The 25,777-nt window shown below is 39.0% G+C and overlaps 1 protein-coding gene across 4 annotated transcripts in view; it reads right to left on the reverse strand.

The window, feature by feature from the left end:
- PRUNE2 (prune homolog 2 with BCH domain) overlaps window positions 1–25,777 on the reverse strand; it is a 305,278-nt gene that overhangs the window by 227,387 nt on the left and 52,114 nt on the right. For all 4 annotated transcript variants that reach the window (XM_062208438.1, XM_062208436.1, XM_062208437.1 and 1 more), the window contains exons 2-4: window positions 22,288–22,392; window positions 19,200–19,402; window positions 18,227–18,390 (exon numbers count right to left, since the gene is read on the reverse strand). In XM_062208438.1, the coding sequence (XP_062064422.1) occupies window positions 18,227–18,390; window positions 19,200–19,402; window positions 22,288–22,392 (472 nt within the window). The remainder of the gene's footprint in view (window positions 1–18,226; window positions 18,391–19,199; window positions 19,403–22,287; window positions 22,393–25,777) is intronic.

Genomic DNA, 25,777 nt, shown 5'->3' on the forward strand with positions numbered 1-25,777 from the left:
TAATGAATATAAATTTCCAAAGTACAGCTTATGGATTACAATGGCTCCCCCCCCCCATAACTTCCCTCCCACCCGCAATCCTCCCCTTTCCCGCTCCCTCTCCCCTTCCGTTCACATCAAGATTCATTTTCAATTCTCTTTGTATACAGAAAATCAGTTTAGTATATATTAAGTAAAGATTTCAACAGTTTGCCCTCACATAGCAACACAAAGTGAAAATACTGTTGGAGTACTAGTTATAGCATTAAATCACAGTGTACAGCACATTAATGGCAGAGATCCTACATGATATATTTTAAAAATTGATTAATTTTCTATGCAATTTCCAATTTAATGCCAAGTTTTTTTTTCATTTTCAATTATATTTATATACAGAAGATCGATTCAGTATATACTAAGTAAAGATTTCATCAGTTTGCACCCACACAGAAACACAAAGTGTAAAAATACTGTTTCAGTACTAGTTATAGCACTACTTCACATTGGACAACACATTAAGGACAGATCCCACATGAGACGTAAGTACACAGTGACTCCTGTTGTTGATTTAACAATTTGACACTCTTGTTTATGGCGTCAGTAATCTCCCTAGGCTCTAGTCATGAGTTGCCAAGGCTATGGAAGCCTTTAGGGTTCGCCGACTTCGATCTTATTCCGAGAGGGTCATAGTCAAAGTGGAAGTTCTCTCCTCCCTTCAGAGAAAGGTACCTCCTTCTTTGATGGCCCCGTTCTTTCCACTGGGATCTCACTAACAGAGATCTTTCATCTAGGTCTTCTTCTTTTTTTTTTTTTTCCAGAGTGTCTTGGCCTTCCATGCCTAAAATACTCTCATGGGCTCTTCAGCCAGATCCGAATGCCTTAAGGGCTGATTCTGAGGCCAGAGTGCTATTTAGGACATCTGCCATTCTATGAGTCTGCTGTGTATCCTGCTTCCCATGTTGGATCATTCTCTCCCTTTTTGATTCTATTAGTTAGTATTAGCAGACACTAGTCTTGTTTGTGTGATCCCTTTGACTCTTAGACCTATTAACGTGATCAATTGTAAACTGAAATTGATCACATGGACTAGTGAGATGGCATTGGTACATGCCACCTTGATGGGATTGTATTGGAATCCCCTGGCACATTTCTAACTCCACCATTTGGGGCAAGTCTGATTGAGCATGTCCCCAATTGTACATCTCCTCCCTCTCTTTTTTTCACTCTTATATTTAACAGGGATCACTTTTCAGTTAAAATTTAAACACCTAATAATAATTGTGTGTTAATTACAGAGTTCAACCACTAGTACTAGAACAAAAAAAATACTAAAATGGATAAAGTATTACATTGTACAACAATTGTCAGCACAAGAGCTGATCAAGTTACTGTTTCTCATAGTGTCCATTTCACTTCAACTTTGGTGCTCAGTTAGTTGTAGCCGAACAGGGAAAACAAATGATATTTGTCTCTTTGGGACTGGCTTAATTCACTCAGCATGATGTTTTCCAGATTCCTCCATCTTGTTGCAAATGTCCGGATTTCATTGTTTTTGACTGCTGTATAGTATTCTATAGAGTACATGTCCCATAATTTCTTTATCCAGTTTACTGTTGATGGGCATTTGGGTTGGTTCCAGGTCTTAGCTATTGTGAATTGAGCTGCAATAAACATTAAGGTGCAGATGGCTTTTTTTGTTTGCCAATTTAATTTCCTTTGGGTAAATTCCAAGGAGTGGGATGGCTGGGTTGAATGGTAAGGTTATATTCAGGTCTCTGAGGAATCTCCAGACTGTCTTCCATGGTAGCTTAACCAGTTTGCATTCCCACCAACAGTGGGTTAGTGTCCCTTTTTCCCCACATCCTCTCCAGCATCTATTGTTGGTAGATTTCTGAATGTGAGCCATTCTAACCAGGGTGAGGTGAAACCTCATTGTCGTTTTGATTTGTATTTCCCTGATTGCTAGTGATCTTGAACATTTTTTCATGTGTCTGTTGGCCATTTGGATTTCCTCTTTGGAAAGATGTCTATTGAGGTCTTTGGCCCATCTCTTAAATGGGTTGTTTGTTTTGATGTTGTGGAGTTTCTTGATTTCTTTGTAGATTCTGGTTATCAACCCTTTATCTGTTGCATAGTTTGCAAATATTTTTTCCCATTCTGTCAGTTTCCTATTCACTTTCCTGACTGTTTCTTTTGAAGTACAGAAACTTCTCAATTTGATGCAATCCCAATAGTTAATTTTGGCTTTGACTGCCTGTGCTCCTGGGGTATTTTCCAAGAAGTCTTTGCCAGTACCTATATCTTGCAGGGTTTCTCCAATGCTCTCTAATAGTTTGATGGTGTTGGGTCATAGATTTAAGTCTTTAATCCATGTTGAGTGAATTTTTGTGTAAGGTGAAAGGTAGGAATCTTGCTTCATGATTCTGCACGTGGAAATCCAGTTTTCCCAGCACCATTTATTGAATAGACTGTCCTTACTCCAGGGATTGGTTTTGGATCCTTGATCAAATATGAGTTGGCTGTAGGTGTTTGGATTGATTTCTGGTGGTTCTATCCTGTTCCATTGGTCTATCCATCTGTTTCTGTACCAGTACCATGCTGTTTTGATAACTACTGCCATGGGCCCATTTTAAAAACAGAAATAATATTGCTTTCCTGGCCTACAAGGTTATACCAATAATCAAATGAAGGGAATGTCACAATGAAAATTAAATATCACTAATCTATGCATAAAGAATTTCTCCCATTCATTTCTTCAGCAAACTATTACTAAGTTTCTGTTGTGGCCCAGGCACTGTACTAGATGTTAATGATTCAATATCGAACTAGAGACAACTTTGCCCCTTGAAGGAGTTACAGATAAGTTATTACACAAACTTTCAATACAAGGGGGCAAAAGAAAATCACTGGTGAAGTGTACAACAATCTGGATGTAGGCCAGAATTTATGGGCCAGAGAAGTCTTCCTAGATAAAAATAACACAATGTGAGACTTGAAGGACAGCTAAGGACTTAGAGCAAAGGCAAGTTATCAGTGAAATCATGGCTTAGATAAGCCATGTGTAAAGGCACTGAGGTGAGGGAGAATATGACCAGTTCAAGGAATGGAAGGCAATTAATTAGAGATCTATAGTACAGTGTTTTTTTGGGGGGATGCAAAAAAATTAGGTTGGAGACATAGAAGACAGGCTCATGAAGGGCTTTATAAATTGCCTTAAAGTTAATATTTCATATTCTAAGGGAAATGTTGAGTCTTCAAAAAGTTTTAAGTGGGAAAAGCAACATGCTCAAACTTATTTATTTTTATTATTATATTTATCTTTTAAGGAATACAGATTTCGTAAGTACAACTTCAGGAATATAGTTCTTCTTCCCACCATACCTGCCCTCCCACCCACACTCCCACCCCTCCTCCTCCCTCTCCCCTTCCCAGTCCCATTCTTTATTAAGATTCATTTTCAATTAACTTTGTACACAGAAGATCAACTCTATACTAAGTAAAGAGTTCAACAATTTGCACACACACACACTCACATGCAAACTGAGAACTAGCTTTAGTTAACTCTCATCATACAACTCATTGAAGACAGAGGTCCAGCATGGGGAGCTAGTGCACAGTGACTCCAGTTGTCACTTTAACAATTAACACTCTTTTGTTTGATGTCAGCGACCACTTGAGGCTCTTGACATGAGTTGCCTAGGCTATGGAAGCCTTTATAGTCCAGAAACTGTCAGTATTTAGACAAGGCCATAAGCAAAGTGGAACTTCTCTCCTCCCTTCAGAGAAAAGTACATCTTTCTTTGATGGCAAATTCTTTTCACTGGTGTTTCACTCAGAGATCCTTCATGTAGAACTTTTTTGCCATAGTATCTTGGCTTTCCATGCCTGAAATGCTCTCACAGGCGTTTCAGCCAGACAAGGAAGACTTAAGGGATGTCACAATGTTACTTAAAGTGATTGTCACTCTAGGAGTCTGCTGCATGGAGTACTTCCCATGTTGGAATATTCTCTCCTTTTTAATTCTATCTATTATTATTATTATCAGACACTTGATCCTATTTATATGATTACTTTAACACTTAATCCTATTTATATGTTCACTTTAACACCTAATATGATCACTTTAACAATTGAGATGGCATTTTAATCACCAAGCTTAATGGGATTTGGAGTCTCATGACAAGTTTTTAAGCTGTACCCTTAGAAGTAAGTCCATAGGAATGTATGCAGAACTATATAACTTTACAGTTACAAACTTCCTCCTCCCTCTCTTATTCCCACTCTTATTTTTTTTTTTTTTTACTGAGATCCATCTTCAATTGACTTTATGCACTTTATGATTAACTCTATGGTAAGTAAAGAGTTCAACAAATAGTACGAAGAAAAAAACTGAAAAAACTAAAAAAAATTAAACTGTTCTTTGACAGTCAAGACAAGAGGAGCTCAAGCCATCCCTTCTCGAAGTGTCAATTTCACTTCTACAAATTTCGTTTTTCAGATGCTCTATTAGTTCTCACAGATCAGGGAGAACAAATGGTATTGGTCCCTTTGGGATTGGCTTATTTCACTAAGTATGATGTTTTCCAGATTCATCCATTTTGTTGCAAATGATCGGATTTCATTTTTTTTTAAACCACTGTATTCCACTATGTTCCACTGTATTCCATTATGTATTCCATAGTGTACATATCCCATACTTACTTTGTACAGTTTTTGGTTGATGGACATTTAGGTTGATTTCATGTCTTAGCTATTGTGAACTGAGCTGCAATAAACATGGAGGTGCCAATAATTCTTGTTTACTGACTTCAAATTCCCTTGGGTAAATACGCAAGAGTGGGATGGCTGGGTCATACAGTAGGTCTATATTCAGATTTTTGAGGTACTGTTTTACACAGTGGTTTTACCAGTTTACATTTCCACCTACGGTGGATTTGGGTACCTTTTCCCCCACACCCTCACTAGCATCTGTTGCTGGTTGATTTCTGTATGTAAGCCATTCTAACCCAGGAGAAGTGAAACCTCATTGTGGTTTGGTTTGTATTTCCCTGACAGCTAGTGATCCCAATCATTTTTTCATGTATTTGTTGGCTATTTGGGTTTCCTCTTTTTTTTTTAACTTTTATTTAATAAATATAAATTTCCAAAGTACAGCTTTTGGACTACAGTGGCTTTTTCCCCCCTATAACTTCCCTCCCTCCCAAAACCCTCCCATCTCCCACTCCCTCTCCCATTCCATTCACATCGAGATTCATTTCCAATTATCTTTATATACAGAAGATCAATTTAGTATATACTAAGTAAAGATTTCAACAGTTTGCACTCACACAGAAACACAAAGTATAGAGTACTGTTTGAGTACTAGTTATGCCGTTAATTCACATAGTACAACACATTAAGGACAGAGATCCTACATGGGGAGTAAGTGCACAATGACTCCTGTTGTTGACTTAACAATTGACACTCTTGTTTATGGTGTCAGTAATCACCCTAGGTTCTTGTCATGAGTTGCCGAGGCTATGGAAGCCTTTTTTTGGATATGAGAAGAATATCTTTGGTATTTTGATTGGAATTGCATTGAATCTGTAAATTGCTTTCAGAAAAATGGACATTTTGATGATATTCTTTTTTTTTTTTTTATTTGACAGGTAGAGTTATAGACAGTGAGAGAGAGAGACAGAGAGAAAGGTCTTCCTTCCGTTGGTTCACTCCCAAAATGGCCACCACGGCTGGCGCTGTGCCGATCCGAAGCCAGGAGCCAGGTGGTTCTTCCTGGTCTCCCATGTGGGTGCAGGAGCCCAGATGCTTGAGACATCTTCCACTGCCCCGCACCCCCAGCCACAGCAGAGAGCTGGACTGGAAGAGGAGTAACCGGGACTAGAATCCGGTGCCCATATGGGATGCCGGCGCCACAGGCAGAGGATTAACCAAGTGAGCCACGGCACAGCATGGCTCAGGACCCATACATTGATTCTTTGAATGCATGAAGATGGAAGATTTTTCCATTTTTTTGTATCTTCTATTTCTTTAATTTTTATAATTCTCATTGTAAAGATCTTTGACCTCCTTGGTTAAATTTATTTCAAGATATTTGATTTTTCTTGCAGCTATTGTGAATGGGATTGATCTTAGAAGCTCAATCTCAGCCTTGGCATTGTCTGTGACTATAAAGGCTGTTGATTTTTGTGTATTGACTTTATAGCCTGATACTTTACCAAATTCTTCCATGAATTCCAACAGTCTCTTAGTGGAGTCTTTTGGATCCCCTATTTATAGAATCATGTCATCTGTGGATAGGGATAGTTTAACTTTCTGCTTTCCAATTTGTATCTCTTTGATTTCTTTTTTTTGCCTAATGGCTCTGGCTAAAACATCCAGGACTATATTGAATAGCAATGGTGAGAGTGGGCATCCTTGTCTTGTACCGGATCTCAGTGGGACTGCTTCCAACTGTTTCCCCTTCAATATGATGCTTGCCGTGGGTTTGTGATAAATTGCCTTGATTGTGTTGAGGAATGTTCCTTCTATACCCAATTTGCTTAGAGTTTTCATCATGAAAGGGTAGTCTGTGTGCATCTTTGTTAGTAAAATATGTTTCTTGTAGGTAGCAAGTAGATGGTTTTTTTTTTTAAGATTTATTTTATTTATTTGAAAGACAGAGTTACAGAGCAAGGTAGAGCCAGAGAGAGAGAGAGAGAGAGAGAGAGAGAGAGAGATAGTCTTCCATCCACTGGTTCACTCCCCAAATGACCACAATGGCCAGAGCTGAGCTGATCGAAAGCCAGGAGCCAGGAGCTTCTTCCAGGTCTCCCATGTGGGTGCAGGGGCCCAAGGACTTGGGCCATCCTCTACTGCTTTCCCAGGTCCTAGCAGAGAACTGGATTGGAAGTGTAGCAGCTGGGACACCAGCCAGCGTCCATATGGGATGACAGCATTGCAGGCCACGGCTTTAGCCCACTACTCCACAGCACCGGCCCCTGGGTTTTGTTTTTTAATCCATTCAGCCAGTCTATGTCTTTTAACTGGAGAGTTGACACCATTTACTTTCAAGGTGGCTACTGAAAAGTAATGACATTGCCCTGTCATTTTTCCAAAAATATTCCTATTTTTTACTTTGAATTTCCTTTGAACTTTTACTGAGAGATTTTCTTCTTTACCTTCTTTCATATGATGACTATGTTTCTGTTTCTGTATGCAGCCATCCTTAAGCATCTTTTGTAGGGCTGTCAGGTGGTGACAAATTCTTTGAATTTATCTTTGTTATTGAAGGTCTTTATTTCACCTTTATTCATAAATGAGACCTTTGCAGGGTATAGTACTGGGGGCTGACAGTTTTTTTTTTCTCTTAAGACTTGGAATATATCTCACCATTCTCTCCTAGCCTGTAGAGTTTCTGATGAAAAGTCCACTGGAGTCTAATTGGAGATCCTCTGAAAGTAATCTGGTGTTTCTCTAGTGCACATTTTAGAATCTTTTCTTTATGTTTTGCTGTGGTGAGTTTGATTACAATGTGTCATGGTGAAGATCTTTTCTGGTTACATCATTTGGAGTTTTATGTGCTTCCTGTACTTAGATGTCCCTTCCTTTCTCCAAATTAGGGATGTTTTCTGTTATTACTTCACCAAAAAGGCCTTCTAATCCATTCTCTCTTTCCACGCCTTCAGGAACTCCTAGAACCCTTATGTTGGGTTGTTTGATAGTAGCCTATTGATTCCCAACAGTGTTTTTTATTTTTCTCGTTTCCCCTTCTTATTTTTGGTCTGACTGTATAATTTCCTGTGCTTTGTCTTCTAAGTCTTTCTGCTGCTTCACTGATTCCGTTGTTAAGGCCTTCCACAGCATTTTTTATTTTTTCTATTGAATTCTTCATTTCATTTTGATTTCTCTTTAAAATCTCAATTTCTCCCACGAAGAACCACACCATAGGGCAAGAATTGGTAAACTATGTTCTAGAGCCAAATCTAGTTGACTGCTTGTTTCTATAAATAAGGCTTTATTAGAACGCAGCCACACTAATTTACACATGGTTCATGGAAGCTTTTGTATTATAACGACAGAGTTGAGTAATATAGCTGCAACAGACACTGTAGGACCACAAGCCCAAAATATTTACTTTCCCATCCTATCCAGAAAAAGTTTGCTGATCTCTGCCTGAGGAAGAAGGTAAAAAAAGAAGGCAAAAATAGACCAGTCTTCCTGAAAACTTGAATCCTGATTTGAATCAACTCGGCAGCCAGCTCAAGTATATCTGCCACTCTTCTAACCACCTTTGAGGTTCAAACAAATATCCACTCTGGAGCAAGAGAATTTCATCATCCCAGGCCCCATCCTCTCAACATTTCTCATATCAAACATTCAGCCTGGTAAGAAATTACCAAGCATAAAAGAAATAAGCGCAAATGACTAGAAACTCCAGAGGAAAAAAAATCTCATGAGGAAAATAGTGGAAACAGAACCAAGGAGAATTCAAAAATGAGCTGGAACGTGTCAGTAGAGAAAGAGAATCTATAAATAAAAGAGTGACACAAAAAATTTCCATGCTGAACTTAAGAACTCAAAAGTGTGTTTGCAGCAGATTAGGCACACTGGGGAAAAGATTACTAAACTGGCAAATATGTCAGAAGAAAACAGGCATACTGCAGCATGTGTGAAAGCTGTCAGTACCAAAAAGGAGCAGATCCTGGCAAAATGTAGGCAGGAGGTCACAACAGGACAGACCCAACATGCAATCTGTCTGATAATAAAAGCTGTCATAAGAATCTCTACCAGTCCTAACTGCAGCCTTGCAAGTTGCCTTGCTGAATCACAACTTTGCAGCCATGCTTGTTTCTATGAAAGCATCTCCCTAGTAACAGCTGGTTGCTGGGATGTTACTAGTAACAACCAGTACCGCCAATCAGCAAACACCAGCTCCTACAATGAGCTTCCATGACTGGTGATTTTTTTGTTTCAAAACAGCTTTTATGGGCTTCTCCTTTTTGTTTTTAAAAAAGTATCCCCAGATATACCCTCCTCAGAACCTATTATCCATCGCAGTACATACATCTGGGGTTTGCAAATGCCTTACTCATTCTGAAAAACTCATTATTCTTTAGAGAATTTCTGACATCTTTGTTGGCACATGGGGAGAAAAAGGGATAAAAAACAGAGATGAACATAAGAGACACAGAGGATGTGAAAATAGGTCTAACAGATATGGAGACACTTCAAAAAGTTTGTGGAAAATTAAGAGGTAAGTTTCTTCTGGCACAGATAAAGTTTTTTAAAAAAAGATTTTTCATAATATGCATTTTCCATGAACTTCTGAAGACCCCTAATAAGTGACAGTTTACCTTGGCGAGAAGACACAGAGAATGCTGCTGATGAAATATTTTAAAAGGCAATAAATGGATACACTAGGTTTTCAAAGTTAATGGAAGACATTAGTGTTAACATTCAAGGAAAACTACAAACCTAGGTTAGGACAAAAGAACAAAGAAAAACATCAATAGGTACATGTTAATAAAGCAGCTAAATATTATACAGAAAGAAAAATTAAATCAATCAGAAAAAGATGTTGCTGTGAAAGGAACCATAATAAGATTGAGACTGACTTCTCATCTAAAATGATGAAAGTCAGAAGACAATAGGATTGTGTCTTCAAAATGCTGATGTAATATAGCCGCCTATCTAGAATTCCAAACTGAATGACAATAAAGTTAAAATAAATACATTTTCAGGGAAAAAAAGCCCTAGAAGTTCATGCCACAAGAAGGCCTACACTAAAAGAAATCATAAAGGTAAAAGAAAGTTATTCCATATCAAAGCAAAAAAAATTAATCATAAATGATACACTTGTTCACTCAAAAAAAATCCTCAGTGTATAAATGAGCAAAGAATAGTAAGTAAATCTAGCACATTTGCTGCATTTAAGATCAGTAACACAAAATCCTTGTATTTTTATAAATAATTACAAATAATTAAAATCTAATTTAAAAATTTTTTAATTGGAATGACATCAAAACAGATAACACAAATATATTTCACACACACACACACACACACACAACTATCTGGCTTACAGTCCAATCAAGAATCTAGTCCTTTTTTAAAACATATATAAAATAGAAAACAATGATCAGAAATTAATCTTACAGGGGCCAGCATTGTAGTGCAGCACAGCGGGTTATGCCACCATTTGCAACATCAACATCTCATAGTGGAGTGCTGGTTCTAGTCCTGGCTTCTCTCTTCAGATTTAGCTCCCTGCTAATTCTGCTAATGCATCTGGGAAAGCAGCAGAAAATGGTCCACGTGCTTGGGCCCCTGCCACACACATGAGAGACCTGGATGATGGAGTTCCTGGCTCTTGGCTTGAGTTTGGACCAGTTCCAGCCTTTGTGACCAATTGAAGAATGACCCAGTAGATGGAAGATCTCTCTCTCTCTCTCTCTCTCTCTCTCTCTCTCTTCCTCTTTCCTCCCCTCCCTTCCTGTCACTCTGTCAAATAAATCTTTAAAAAATAAATTAATTCATCTAACAGATACATTAAACAGAGTCCTACAGAGTAACTGAATGAAGAGACTTCTGACGTTGGCTGACTACTAGGTTTGACTTCACAATTAGAAAGGAGGAAAACTAACTCAAAAACGTGACCTCTGGAGGCCAGGGTTGTGGCACAATGGGTTAAGCCAGGCTTGTGACACTAGCATCCCATGTCAAAGTGCTAGTTTGACTTCTGGATGCTCTGTTTCTCATCCACCTGCCTACTAATATGTCTGAGAAGGCAGAGGAACATGACCCAAGTGCTTGGGCCCCTGCCATCCACTTTGGAGACCCAAATGAAGTTCCTAGCTCTGTCTTTGGCCTGGTGCAGCCTGGCTGTTGTAGCCATTTGGAAGTAAACCAACAAATGGCAAATCAATTTCTCTCTCTCTCAAATCATTCAAAAAGAAAGAAGCATACTATGCTCCTATTTGTTTTAAATTATTTATTTTCAATTAGTTTGGAAGGCTGAGAGGCAGAACGAGGCAGAGTTCACTCCCCCAAATACCTGCAACAGCTAGGACTGGGTCATGGCAAATCCAGGAGCCTGGAACTCAGCTTAGGTCACCCCACAGGTGGCAGAGACTCAAGTCCCTGAGCTATCATCTGCCAGTTTCCCGAGTATGCATTAGCAGTAATGCTGGGTGGGAAGCGGAGGAGCTAGGACTTGAACCAGGCACTCCAATATTGTATGCAAGCATCCCAAGTGGCATCTTAACCACTGAACCAAACGCCTGCCCCCTGATTTGCTTTTACTGCATTGAAAAAACTATGGCTCTACTTTATCCCAGGAATTAGTATAAGGCAAATTTTCTACCTCACATGAGAAATCCACTTAATCACATTCTCCATTAAATATTAGTGTCAGAACAAACAAGAACCAATGACATCACTCAGCAAATTCAAACCTATTTTTGTAGGGAATGTGGAATTATTCCCAGCAAATTCAGAAAAGAAAAGAAATAGCTGAAATAAACTATAAACTATAACACCTGAAAGTACACCCTAGCTATTCATAGACTGGAAAGGAAGGCAGGGACAGAATTAATAGCAAGCGATAAAGAAAACAATTATCATGAAACAGTAACAAACATTTTGTTCCATTAGCAAAAAAAATCCCCCACAATATTCTTTGTTTAAAAGAATAGGGAAGTGAAGCACCTCTTGCCAACAGCAATTGCAGTGCATTAATATTAAACATGACCTAATGAAGTCAGAAGCTGTTTGGGGAAAACATTCAGCACAGTAAAGGCAGATTCTGCATGATAAACTCAGAAAAGAAGGGATTTAAACCTCTTTTCTCCTTTCACCCGGGATTGATTTTTTTTCATACAGAAATAAAAAATTAAAGAATGAGTAAGAGAAAGAGGGAGGCAGGAAGGAAAGAGAAGAAAGGAGAAAAAGGAAATAAAACTTGACTCATGTTTTTGTCTGAAAAGGTACAAAAAGAAGCACAATATTTAAGTGCTTAACATTGTCATACATTTAAAAATGTCTAAACTTAAGAACAAAGCTGATCTTTGTGCAGTGGGAGAATCATGTTTGCCCTATATGCAGCAGAAAAAAATCATTTCTTTTCCTACCCCCAGTAACTTCCTAAGCAAAACAGTTTTTTTTCTTCCTAAGCAGAGTGGGTGGTGATGTCATTCCCTTAGGATTTTGTAACCATTTCAGGACAGAGATGATTCAGTGTTTGGGCAAGAGAGAAAAAAATACTTGGCTCTGGTCTTTTCTTATTTGACCTCCTTAAAAGGATCTGTTTGAAGCTGTTAATCCAGGCTACTAAAATAGCCAGCAACCATTCTTTATGAAAGGTCAAATGGAACTGCCATAAGAAAAGAGTTTGTTTTTAAAAACCCAGGGCACAGTTTTCCACTTAGTCAAAGCACAGCACAGTTGCTGGTATTTCCCTCTTTGTTTTGTGGCTTCTATCAAGGCCACACACAAATACATGTGAAAGGTCACTTGGGTAGAACAGTCTTGACTCCAGTGTGCTTGGTCATCAGTGGCTGAAATCTCATTGTCAGCTGATTCCTGGACACACACACTCACACACACACACAGTGATGATTCAGCTATTTAATGGATCTTAAATTTGGCAAGAGTCCTCTAGTCCACATCTCTAAGGAAATAAACGAATACAGGTTGGGGAGCCTGGTAGGTCTGTAATTGTTTGCTCTTGGCACAAACCCAGGGCATAACCAAGCCCCAACTTCAGGCCACCACAACTGAATAGTGTGACTTTAAACATATTAGAGGGCCGGCGCCGTGGCTCAACAGGTTAATCCTCCGCCTAGCGGCGCTGGCACACGGAGTTCTAGTCCCAGTTGGGGCGCCGGATTCTGTCCCGGTTGCCCCTCTTCCAGGCCAGCTCTCTGCTATGGCTAGGAGTGCAGTAGAGGATGGCCCAAGTGCTTGGGCCCTGCACCCCATGGGAGACCAGGAGAAGCACCTGGCTCCTGCCTACGGATCAGCGCGGTGTGCCAGCCGCAGCGCGCCTGCCGTGGCGGCCAATGGAGGGTGAACCAAAGGAAAAGGAAGACCTTTCTCTCTGTCTCTCTCTCTCTCTATGCACTCTGCCTGCCAAAAATTTAAAAAATTAAAAAAAAAAAACATATTAGAGGCAGATAAGAAGAAGGAGAAGAATATGAAGGAAAGAAGGTAAAAAGAAGAGAAGAGAGGCCGGCGCCGCGGCTCACTAGGCTAATCCTCCGCCTTGCGGCGCTGGCACACTGGGTTCTAGTCCCGGTCGGGGCACCGGTCCTGTCCCGGTTGCCCCTCTTCCAGGCCAGCTCTCTGCTGTGGCCAGGGAATGCAGCGGAGGATGGCCCAAGTCCTTGGGCCCTGCACCCCATGGGAGACCAGGAGAAGCACCTGGCTCCTGCCATCGGATCAGCGCAGTGTGCCGGTCGCCACGCGCCTACTGCGGCGGCCATTGGAGGGTGAACCAACGGCAAAAGGAAGACCTTTCTCTCTGTCTCTCTCTCACTGTCCACTCTGCCTGTCAAAAATTAAAAAAAAAAAGAAGAGAAGAGAAGAGAAAAAAAGAACCACACAGCAAACGCAAAGCCAATGGGGAGGGGACGGCTGAAGCAAAACCCAGGGTTCTTGAGGATCTTATCTGCATGAGTGCTTTCTTTCCTTACACGAGTGACGAGACGGCCATGCTACAGAATTAGGTGCCTTTCCAGATGAAAGTGGGGGTCAATAATGTGTATCCTGTATTCTGAATTTTGAGATATGCCCTGTTCAAAGACAACAGCAAGGCCTAACTATTTTAAGAAATATCAGTGTAAGAAAGCAGAATTTTGTTAGAGTCCCTGCAAAGCCTGAACACAGTTTGGCCCTGCCCAAGTCACCTGTTGACATTGGCCCTTAACTGTCCTTCCAAGCTCAAAGGAGATAGTGTCAGGGAGACTCTTAGAAACACAGGAGGGCATTTCTATGCTGACAATGCCACAATTACTCCTAATTAACATGCAAATGATTTTTTACACTATCTATAAAATCAAGTTTTACCTCAACATTTGAATAAAAATATCTAGGGTGGGTGTGGCCCATGTCCCACATTGTAGAAATTGGGCTCCACTTCCAGTTCCTGATCCTGACTCCACTTTCCAGCCAATGCAGACCCTAGGAAGCAGCAGCGGTGGCTCAGTAGTTGGGTACTTGACATCCCCAGGGGAGATCTGTACTGAACGCCTAGCTCTCAGCTTTGGCCTCTTCTCCCAGCCATTGTGTGCATCTGGAGGGTAGACCAGCAAATAGAAGCTGCTCGATCTCTGAATCTCCCTGTCTCTCTAACAAATAATATTTAAATTGTAAAGGTATTCCAGAATTCAAATATTTTATAGGTATAGCAGTGCTATATAAGGCTAAAAAGATTAAAAATTGATTGAATTTAAAAATGTACATCCTGTGGCTGGCATGATAGCACACAAGGTTAAGTGCTACTTGCAATGCTGGCATCCCATTTGAGCACTGATCTGAGCCATGGTTGCTCCACTTCTGATCCAGCTCTCTGCTAATGTGCCTGGGGAAGCAGTAGAAGATGACCCAAGTACTTGAGCCCCTACTACATAAGGGGAAGACCCAGATGAAGTTCCATTTCATCTGGCCCAGCCCCAGCTGCTATAGCCTTTTGGGGAGTGAAGCAGTGGATGGAAGATCTCCATCTCTCTGTCTGTCTGTATCTCCTTTCTCAAATAAATAAAATTAATCTTTAAAAGATGTGTATCTTGTATTTAGAGTCGTCACCACGTATAGTAAAGAAATTGGAGTGGAAAATAAGGTTATTAGGTTAAAGGTGAAACAGATTAAAGAATAAAGTTACTCAAGGAACCTCATATCCCAAGGACTGGGCAGTATCCGGCACACTGCATGGTTCCTGTACAAACCCCCACTGAATGTATAGAAGGGCTAAAGTTTGGGGATTTCTATGACATAAGCAGTTGTCTTTTCAGGAACACTGAAGAGAACAACTCAGTTGTCTTTTAAAAATGAGGAACTGGTAAATGCTGACGGCTTAACGGGGGTGAAAAGGTAAAGGAAAGAATCAGCTACAGCGAGCAGGGCCTTTTACAAAGGGAAGATACTGGGATAAAAGCAAGCTGGAGGTACAGGGAAGTAAACAGTGTCATTATGGCCATGTGAAGGTGGTGGTGCTCATGAGACATGCCTGTAAAGCTGTCAAATGGGCACTGGAATGAATTCCAGAACTCTAGAGCGGGTTCATGGTCAGGGATACAGGGAGTCACAGCCTGCGTATAATAGTTAAAGTCTTGAAACTTAGTGAGGTCACCTACTGATAGCAGATAGATAGATAGAGAGAAACCACCCGAGGACAAAATTCTGGGATACCTCAGTACTCAGAAGCTGAGCAGAAGAGAAGTTAATAAACAAGACTGAGGAAACATAGACCCTACATTTTGCCAGTTCAGGAACACATTGAAGAATATGAATTGCTTTTTCAGCATACTGGGGCACACTTACGATCTTCCTCGGGACCTAATGGAACTAATGCCTTTGCCCATCTGAATGGGTGTACAGCATAGCATGCCCTAGGATATGAGCATGAGAATGGAAAGCAAAGAACAATCAACTTGGTTCATAATAAATTCAGGTGTTATTTTTTTTTTTTGGCACAAAGTTTCTAACAATATATTCTCCACTGAGATCTAATTATGATGCTTTTAAAGATTCTTTCATGTCTCCGTTGTAAATATTCAGTCTCATGACATCTGGAAACAGATATTTTCTAAAGTTCTTTATGGCAAAGGTGCACATAAAACTTTCGTGTTCTTGCAAGTCCTAGAGGAATACATAAACACTCATTCTAGAAATGTGTCACACTAATGACTATTAGAGCACCCCAAAATACTAAGCAGTTACTTACAAAGAGACCCTTTGGAGAATTACCCGTGTTGTGAAGGTGAAGAATGCTGAAGTTATTTAAGAAATATAAAAAACAAGTGCTTTTAGGTTTGGTGTTAATACATGACTAGGCAACTACAAAATCTAAGTTTGAGTTCAGTGAATGGAGCACCATTTGATTCAGTTATTTTATTATTCTTACAAAAGATTCGGAGTTTTTAAAAATTGGCCTGGTGCCCAGAAATACACTTTACCTCTGAATATCTGAGTTACCTCTTTAAAGCCAGACTTATGGGATCACCATTGTTTAGTTCTCCTTCCCAAAGCTGTTCAGTGGCTTTCCATCTTGCCTGCACATTCACATCCACACATCTATGCACACACTTAGACCTTGGCCAAAGTCTCCACTGGAGTGAGCCACCTACAGCTTGGATTGTCCTGGATCCAGCGAATTCATCTGCCTCTCTCATGACAGGGCTGGCAGTCATCACAGCTGGAGGCTCTCCATCCTTTCACATTCTAGCTTCCAAGTGACAAGCAAAGGATGCCTACACTCTACCAGCTTCCTCATGTCACTTTAAGCCTGATCTTAAAAAGCCTCTGATATTAAGAAAAACCAAGACCCTTTACCTTAGCTCTGTTTCTTGATGGCTCTGCCAGCTATTACCAAGGTTAACAACAAAAACATCTGCATCTCTTTCAGATTTCCTAGAATCTTAATATCAACAGCAGCAGCAATAACAACAAAGTCACATCTTCATATCAGTGTATTATAGTTTCCTACTATTTTACTACTTCCAGAAAATTATGATGACAAGCTGACCGTTGACTGTATTTCTTCCCTACCAAATAACACATGTATGTTTTCAAACAATAAACCAAACTTCTTAGTTTGGCAGGTATTGAAAAAAATCCTCTCCAGGCTGCCCAAGCACACTTGCACTGTCAAACAACTCCCTTCTTGGTTGAGATCCGCACTGCCTTTTTGTGTCCAGCTTTTCTGTCACAACAACACATGGCTGTGCTTAGTTTAGTAGAGAGCATGGTGTACTATGCAGCATTTTTGCAGGCATCTATTGCCTTGAAGTATTTAAGGTAGTATTTAGCATTAGTTCTAAAACTTTTATTGGAACTATGTAACTCTTGAACCTTTTCCCTAAGATAAAACAGAGGTAGAGACAGAGAAAAGGAACGAAAGAGTCCTTAAAAGCATTGAGTCAACACAGTCTTGGTCTCCTCCTTTTTGAATTTTTTTAGTCTGTTCACCACTCTTTTCTACTTTTCTGTGTTAAATGTTTCTGAGGAGAAAAAACTTCCATGTATACTTTGTTCAACCCACATTGCTGAGAGAGAAAGAAAAAGCTTCACACAAAATCCAGAATTTCTGTGGTAATTTTGTGGCACCAAAGTTGAATGACAATTTCTAGCCTGAAAATCACCCTTTGAAAGCAGCATGTTGGAAAAAGAAGGAGATTAGGGGGATGCAGTCATCGCTCGGTGTCTGCTGGGGCCATTGGTTCCAGGACCCCTGTGAATATCGAAGTCCAAGGATGCTCAGGTGCCTCATGTCGAATGGCAAATAGTGTTCCCAGAGAACCTACACACATCCTCCTGCATACTTGAAATGATCTCTGGATTACTTATATACCTAATATAATGTAAATGATATGTAAATAATTGTTGTACTGGACAATTTAGGGAGTAATCACAAAAGTGTGTATTTTCAATAGAGACACAACTTCCGTTACATTTTCTGTCTAAGCGATTGAACCCACAGACATGGAAGCCATGGATGTGAAGCCTTGATGACTTGAGGCCCCAACCCTCAAAACAGACTCAGTGAAGATGGGCCATGCCACAAGATGAAGGACACAGGAAGTGACTCTAAAACACCTGACAGCGAACCCCCATAGGGAAAGGTGTGTATTTTGCCATCCAAAGAGTATTCTATAAACCAAGCATGTAGAAGTAGCAGAAGGTATTTCCACACAAGAACGTGGAATTCTGGTCCACATTCCCACCGTCTCCAGGCAAGAATCACCTCCGGAAGCTATTAACACAGCCGGGGGAGCCGCTCCTGCTCCCCCACAGAGGCACAGCCGTGCCATTTAATATTCTTGTCTAGTGAGACAGCAAAGGCCCTTCGTGCCTGTTTTTAAATGCACATTTTTAATATTCAATATAATGCTACTCTTTAACAAACCCTTTACTCCCTGCCTCTCTGATGCAGCTTCCCGTGGTCTTGAAAGGGATTGTTAAGCCAAGAATGGATCGCACTCTTTCCGCATGAGCAGATCGAGAGACACTCCATTAAGCCTTCCAGTATTTAATAGAAAGAGCCATCTCTCACCTCTGAGGAGATGAGCCAGTTGCTCGGTGACGAGCTCAGGAGCCTCGCGGAGAAGCTCTTTCAGCACGAGCGAAGAGGAGGGCTCCCGGAACTCCACGCCGGCATCATTCTGCTCAGCCGGATTAATGACTTTGACAACCGCAGATTCTAAAGTTTTGTCCTCACTGGAAAGCAAGTGGAGGAGAGCAAGAGAAAGAGGTAGGGTGTGTTCCGACTGTTTAGAAGTCGTTCATCTCTGCTCCCACATAAATGACTTCCTCTCAGTAGCCAGAGAGAGTAAACACACGTGACCGAGAAGAGTAGAATTTTGTTCTATGGCTTTTCATATTTTATTTATCAACGAATTACCTCCCCAAATACTATTACACATACTTTAGGTGTGTTACATTTTACACTATAAAATGATCCTACAGGGGCCAGTGCTGTGGCATTGTGGGTTAAAGCTGCTACCTGCAATGCCAGCATCCCATATGGGTTCCAGTTCAAGACCTGGCTGCACTGCTTCCAATCCAGCTCCCTGCTAATGTGCCTGGGAAAGCAGTGGACAGTGGCCCAGCTGCTTGGGCCCCTACACCCATTTGGGAGACCCAGAGGAAGCTCCTGGCTCCCAGCTCTGGAGCAGTCAATCTCCAGTCATTTTGGCCATTTAAAGAGTGAATCAGTGCATGGAAGATCTCTCTCTGTAACTCTGCTTTTCAAATAAGCAAATAATTTTTTTAAAAAAATGTGAAATGGTTTAAAACTAGGTTGATCAATTTTATAAGTACTTTTCACTTTCAAATGTCATATTTGAAATGCAAAAAATAAAGATTGGCATTTCACAAATTTTCACAAATTAAAAAAAAAAGACATTCCCTTGCTCTGAACATCCTCTACTTTTAATAAATCCCCTTACAAAAATCCTGAATGAGGTGACACTTTGCCCAGAACCTTAATTGAGTGATCCAACTCCCAGAACCTCATCAAGTCTTACCTTGCCAGGACACTGATGCCAACAAGTGTGATGGACAGCTTCCCTTCATCATTTAGCTGATGCAGATTAATTTCATCTCGGAATATGTGGAATGATTCAGAGATATTTAACTCTTCTAAAATAAACCTTGTCTCAGTGAAGTAGCTGAATTCGGTTCTGGGTATATTCAGCACTGGTAAACAGAGAACCCCCGGTGGACTGACCTACCAAGAAAAAAGTTGACTGCATCATTCCACACTCATACAAGCGAAAAATATAACTGCTTTTTCTCAAACCCAGGGTAACTGGTATACAGAACGTCAGTCTTCTGGCCTCACTAAACCACCTGACATTCATAACCAAATTTTCCTGAACTCACTTAATAGAGCATGAACTGCTGCTAAGTGGCCCCTAATAAGTTTAACCTCTTGTTACTCTGTTGGAACTTCTCGTGTCTTACTTAAAATATTTGAAGTCTCACTTCAACCCCTCCACAATTTATATATATATATATATATATATATATATATACACATATATATAGGGGGGGGCATTTTCCTCTTCACAGGTAACAAACTCACATGTCTTTATGGAATAATTGATGCAGGTCAGATGGAGACTGTAGTGACACAGGGAGGTACTCACATCCCTCCTAAATGGGATGCCTACCACTCTGTTCCAGTGAATTGCTTGTGCAGACTCAGGTCTGATATATTTAAATCTTTCAATTAATCAATAGTTAATCTTTCAATTACTCAAAAGTAGCTAAATATCTAGATTTTGGAGTATTATCTGTGATGTTAAATTGTTACAATTAATTTTAAAAATTCAAAACAATCTGTAGATTCATATTTGAGCTAAACTCAGCCTATAGATTACCAGATTGTGATCTCTTATGATTTCTTATAAAAATATCTTTTTTAAGATAAATTTCTTATTAGAAGGCTAAGGGGAACAGGAGATGGATAGGAGTTAAAGAATTCCAGATTCAAAATAATAAAATCAATCTTCTATAGGAATTTTCTAAAGGAGATTTATAAAATTACTTTGCATATATAGCAATAAACTATCACTGGAAGAATGCGTGGTTTGGTAACAGTGACATTTTGCATAGTGTAGATGGCCTTTGTTCTCAGATTACCACCAGCTTTCACATAAGCATAGTGTATATTTAATCATCTATCATCTGTCTCCCTTACCCAGCATCAAGAAAGCAGAACTTGACTCCTTGGTTCAGTTATCTCTCCTAGTTCATAAAAAGTTATTGCATTTAATAAACATTCATTGAATGAAATGAATGAATGACTCAGAGCCACTGCGTACAAAGTACAAAACCACTCCACCAAAGTGGTGTCTCTCTCACCTGTTGTGCTAATATTGAATCACAATTGCATGACAGTCATTAGCAATGTTTGTATGTCAACTTATTTTTCCTAATTGGGAGTTATAGTTGACTCCACATGAGTGGAGAGAAGAATCAGTACACAAGTCAGGAGCGTGTAAGCTGAGCTTAGCCTCGCAGAACCTAGCCTCAAGTTGGGAGTCTGAAGAACTAGGTTCTAGCCCCAGACTCTGCGTGTGATTTTGAGAAAGCCGTTTTCCTCTCTGAGCCTCAGATTCTCTTATGTGTAGAATGGGGCTCATCTACTAAAGTGAGAATGACTTAAATGGGGTCATACACGAGAAGCTGCCGAGCTTGGTACTTATCCCATTTGTTAATATTCTGAGACAGTAGCCAGCTTCTCGGTGAGGGGGAGGGGGATGTTAAATGGAGATGCAGACCACCAGTAGGGGATCGTAGCCTGCTAAACTAAGAGAAAGGCACAGAACTATAACAAAATTCCTAGCATGCAATCCCTCAGTGATTCCACATTTGTCTCCATGCCGAGTGGCAAGTCTTCAAAGAAGAAGAGATTCCACGTATCTCTTTGTTTTTATCTATTTCCTTTATCTCTCACAATTACTTTACCCACCCATTTTGTTGGGTGCCACAATATTAATTTGAGGCTTTGTAGTTGTTGTTGTTGGCATTATCATTTTTACAGAAAAGCCCACGTCACTCTCAGTCTAAAAATCAGTCCAGTTTAGTCAACTCTATGTTCCCTAAACAGGTGACTTTTTCTCTAGAAGTCAAAAAACCCAGTTAATATTAGTGTTTAATATGCAAGTCTTGACACAGGCACATTTATCTTCTCATACCAGTTAATCTCTTTTGTAAAGTTCAACAAATTTTAAGATAAATTTGATACAAATCCCACATGTAGAGATTAGAATATTTTTCCCAGCATTTTTTGTCAGCTGCTGCCCTAAAGCAGTTCTTGCCACCCACAGCTCATTCTGGAAGACTGGGCTCCATGTGAGTTTAAATTGCTCTAGATCAGCTATGCATACTGTCAGGAACCAAGGAACCAAGCAAAATTGAATAAAACAAATCAGACTCTGGAAAATTAAAAATTGTGTGACATCGAAATTAGCACTTAAAAACTCATGATGTAATCACCCAAAAGCCCATTCTTAATGGGCTGATGAATTTTACAGAATGAAAATTTTAAAATAATTGAAAAGTCTCTACCACTTTTATAGGTGTACCATATGCTTCACAGCATAGAAAGATTTTCCCTCAAAGGAGATCAGCATTAACTGGGCATGACCTTGCAGTTCAAAGTTAAAAGGCAACACTAAGCTTGGACTGAGAGAACACAGATTTGCCATGTAATACCTCAGTCTATGAAAATTCCAGCTAATATGCTCATCTTCATGTCATATATTTTCTATTACCAGGAGTAAGACTGCATAACAATGATAATGAAGGAAAATAAGAAATTTTGGTCTTTTTTAAATTTTCTGAACTCCCCCCAAAACAATCAGTTATTTTAAGTATTTTTAATTTTTTATTTGAAAACATAGACCCTATTGAAACGTGTTCTATAAAATGAGTTGGTAAGGAAGAACTAGAAAAACACATCAGTAAATAATGACTCAATGAAGAATTATTAATAGATTATAATACTTTACTCTGCAACAGTAAATAAGAACATGAAAAATTAATCAGTTTTTTTATTCTAGAAAGTGTTTTTTCTTTAAAGTTATATAACAATTTCCCTCTTACCTTGTCCAGAAAGTAAGCATAAGTGAAGGAAGAAATGAGAGAATCCAAGTCACACGACGTAGGCCCAATGACCACATGGACCTTCTCCAAGCGTTTGCTTCGATTCTGAAACAAATTCAAATGAAACATCACTGTTTCATCCTCAACAATTAACATAAAGAGGAATTTTTCAATCATCTTTAAAATGTACCTTATATATATTTATGCACAATAGCAGAAAAATTGTTAATTTATCATGAAGTGGGAACACAAAAGCTGCACAATGTGTTTAACATTCCAAAATGTTCATTCAAATTGTAAATGGTCAGGAAGAGAAAATGTGCTTTTATTAAGATTATCCACAATCTAACTTCATATAAACTGAAGTTCTGCATTGTTTTTTGAGTAAAATATCTTTTTATTCTAAGGAACAGTTGCATAGCATGCTACATCATTTCTTTATATAAAATGTTCTTTTTAATTTAAGGAACAGAAAATTGACTTTTTTTCATACATTTCTGGCTTGTAATATAAGAAAATAAACTCACAGTTTGGTAAGAACTTATATTTCCCTGTCCATTTTTGGCAACAGAATGTTTTCTCTACATCACATTATATAATTTTGTAAATAAAACTTGTAACATTTTCCTGCCTTACAGAAAGGGATATGATTAGTGCAATTGTTCTAAAAATACAAATTACAGTAGCTGATTTTAAAAAGTGTGCATGGTCACCTCTCTGGAAGAGAAAACATGCTGGTATTTTCCCCAGTTAACTCAATAGTTACCTAAAATTCTTTTATGGAAGACTGACAACCTTTTGAAACTTCCAAAGAACTAATTACTTCTAGAAAATTTCATAGTAAAACTGTTCAATATAGATGGCTGTAACATCAATTAATGTTTTATTGGATGTTAGAGATGACACAGCTGCTTTAACTTCTGTTTTTAAAAAAAACAGCTTTATTGATATACTATTTATATTTCATAAAATTCACTCATGTGAAGTACATAATTCAGTAATTTGGGGGTATTACAGTATTAATGGTTCATTTCTTTTCATTGCTACATAGGATTCCCTTATGCAGATAGCCCACATTTTGTTCCTCCATTCACCAGTTGCAAATATTTGGATTGTGTGTTTTTTGTGCTGTGAACATCCACATACATGTCGTTGTGTGAACGCTGGGTTTAATTTGTCTTAAGTAGGCTCCTAAGAATGATTTGCTGGTTGTATGGGAAATTTATATTTAACAAATATAGCAAATATAGCTAATATTTGTCCTAATAAGAATTGAAAGTAGAATACTAAAACTTCTACATATTGTTATAAAATTGTCTTTTCAAGTCTATTCACTTTTCATTCAAGTATTATGAAGTTACTGTATACATTCATAGTTGTTCGATGTTCCTGGAGAATTGACCCTTTAATCATTATTATATGCAAGTCTGTCTTCAGTAATATTTCTTGTCTTAAAGTCTATTTTATCTGATGGTAGTATACTCATTCAGTTCTGTTATATTTTCCATTTGCTTAGTACAAATAGTCCTCAAAAAGTTCATGGAAATATGTCTTATGAAAAAAACTACATATGGATTTCAAATTTGAAGGGCCAAAATAAATATATTTTAATTCCATTTTCCATAGACTTTTTGTAGTATCCTTATATATCTTTTTTTATCCTTATACTTCAACCTATTTGTGTCTTTGAATCTGAGGTGTGTCTATTTTAGCCAGCATATAGTTGAATTTTGATTTTTTTAAATACACTCTCAGAATCTCTGTACTTTTTGATGTTTTGATCACCTACATATAATGCTATTGTTGAAGTGCTTAGATTAATGTTTGCCACCTGGCTATTTGTTTTCTGTATGTCTTTTGTCCCTCTAACTGCCTTATTTTACATTAAAAAATATTTCTGATGTCCCATTTAAATCTTTTATTGATATACACATACCCATACATAGATGTATATGTATGTATATGCCCACACAATCTTAGTGGTTGCTTTAGAGAATACAATATGCATCCTAACTAATGATGATATTCTTTGCATTAACACTAACTTAATTCTGATAAAACATAGAAATATAGGGACTTTCCTCCACCATATCTTCATTCTCTTCTCCCTCCTTTATGCTATTCTCATATAAATCAAATCTTTGTACATTACAAAGACAGTGACATAATTAACACTTTAATCATACCTTTCAAATAATAGAGAAAAATATATTGCTATCATACCTTTCAAATAAGAATAAAAATGACAAAAATATATCTCTAAACTTTTTTATGTTAACTTAAATTTAGCCATTTCTAGTGTTCTTCATTTTTTTCTTGTGGATTCAAGTTAGCAATTGGTGCTATTTCCTTTCTTTCTTTTTAAAGATTTATTTATTTATTTGAAAGGGTGAGTTACAGAGAGGCAGAGGCAGAGAGAGAGGTCTTCCATCCACTGGTTCACTCCCCAAATGGCCATAACAGCCAGACTGAGCCGATCCAAAGCCAGGAACCAGGAGCTTCTTCCAGTTTTCCCAAGTGGGCCCAGGGGCCAAAGGACTTGGGCCATCTTCCACCACTTTCCCAGGCCATAGCAGAGAGCTGGATTGGTAGTGGAGCAGCCAGGTCTCAAACTGGCGCCCATATGGGATGCCAGCACTGCAGATGCGGCTTTACCCACTAAGCCACAGCACCAGCCCCGCTATTTCCTTTCAATCTGAAGAATTTTGTTCTCTATTTCTTATAAGACAGATTATTGTGAGCAACAAATTCTTTCCTATTGTTACTTAGGGATAACTTCATTTTTCTGTTGCAGCAGGACTCTGAGGTCTGGGTGGCTGTGCGTATGAAACATGATACCAAGGCCTCTTAACAGGAAACGGTCTTTTATTATGCCGACATAAGGCCCAGTTGGAATTTCTCATCCGAAATTCTGAGCCCCAAACAAAAAGGAGTATTTTTTTCATGCACACTGAGCCTTCTGCTGTCTGTCAAGGGTCAACATCATTGCTCTGTACTAACAAGCACAACTGTTTTATAAACTGTGCTGTCTAGGTAAGGATAAACATGAAAAGCTTCCCAAATTCTCTTCACACCTGGATACAGCAATGGGACCATATTAACATAAGCCACACCATGAAACAAAGGCTGACTTTCATCCTAAATCTTATCTAATTTGCCAGCCTTCCCTTTGGGTGCAGTAACCAGAGGAACTCTTGTGATCTCTACAGGCCAAAGCCAGCAATCACTAATTGTTTCTGGAAACCCCATAACCAGAAAAAAGCTGGTCAGATTGAAGAATCATCAGCTTTGCTTAGATTCATCAGAGAACTGAAGTCACCCTGAAATTTGGAGAGAGAGGCAAAGACAGAGGACCACAACAGAAATCAGCTTACTGAGAACACAAGCCATGGAGGCCAACAACTGGTAGAAAAAACTTTAAAAATTTTTGACAAATTGCTGAGTGTGGACTAGGGACTCAGGGCTTATTGTGGGGTTTAAATTCAAGAGC

The sequence above is a fragment of the Lepus europaeus genome, chromosome 12, assembly GCF_033115175.1.
Source record: "Lepus europaeus isolate LE1 chromosome 12, mLepTim1.pri, whole genome shotgun sequence".
NCBI classification, from domain to species: Eukaryota; Metazoa; Chordata; class Mammalia; order Lagomorpha; family Leporidae; genus Lepus; species Lepus europaeus.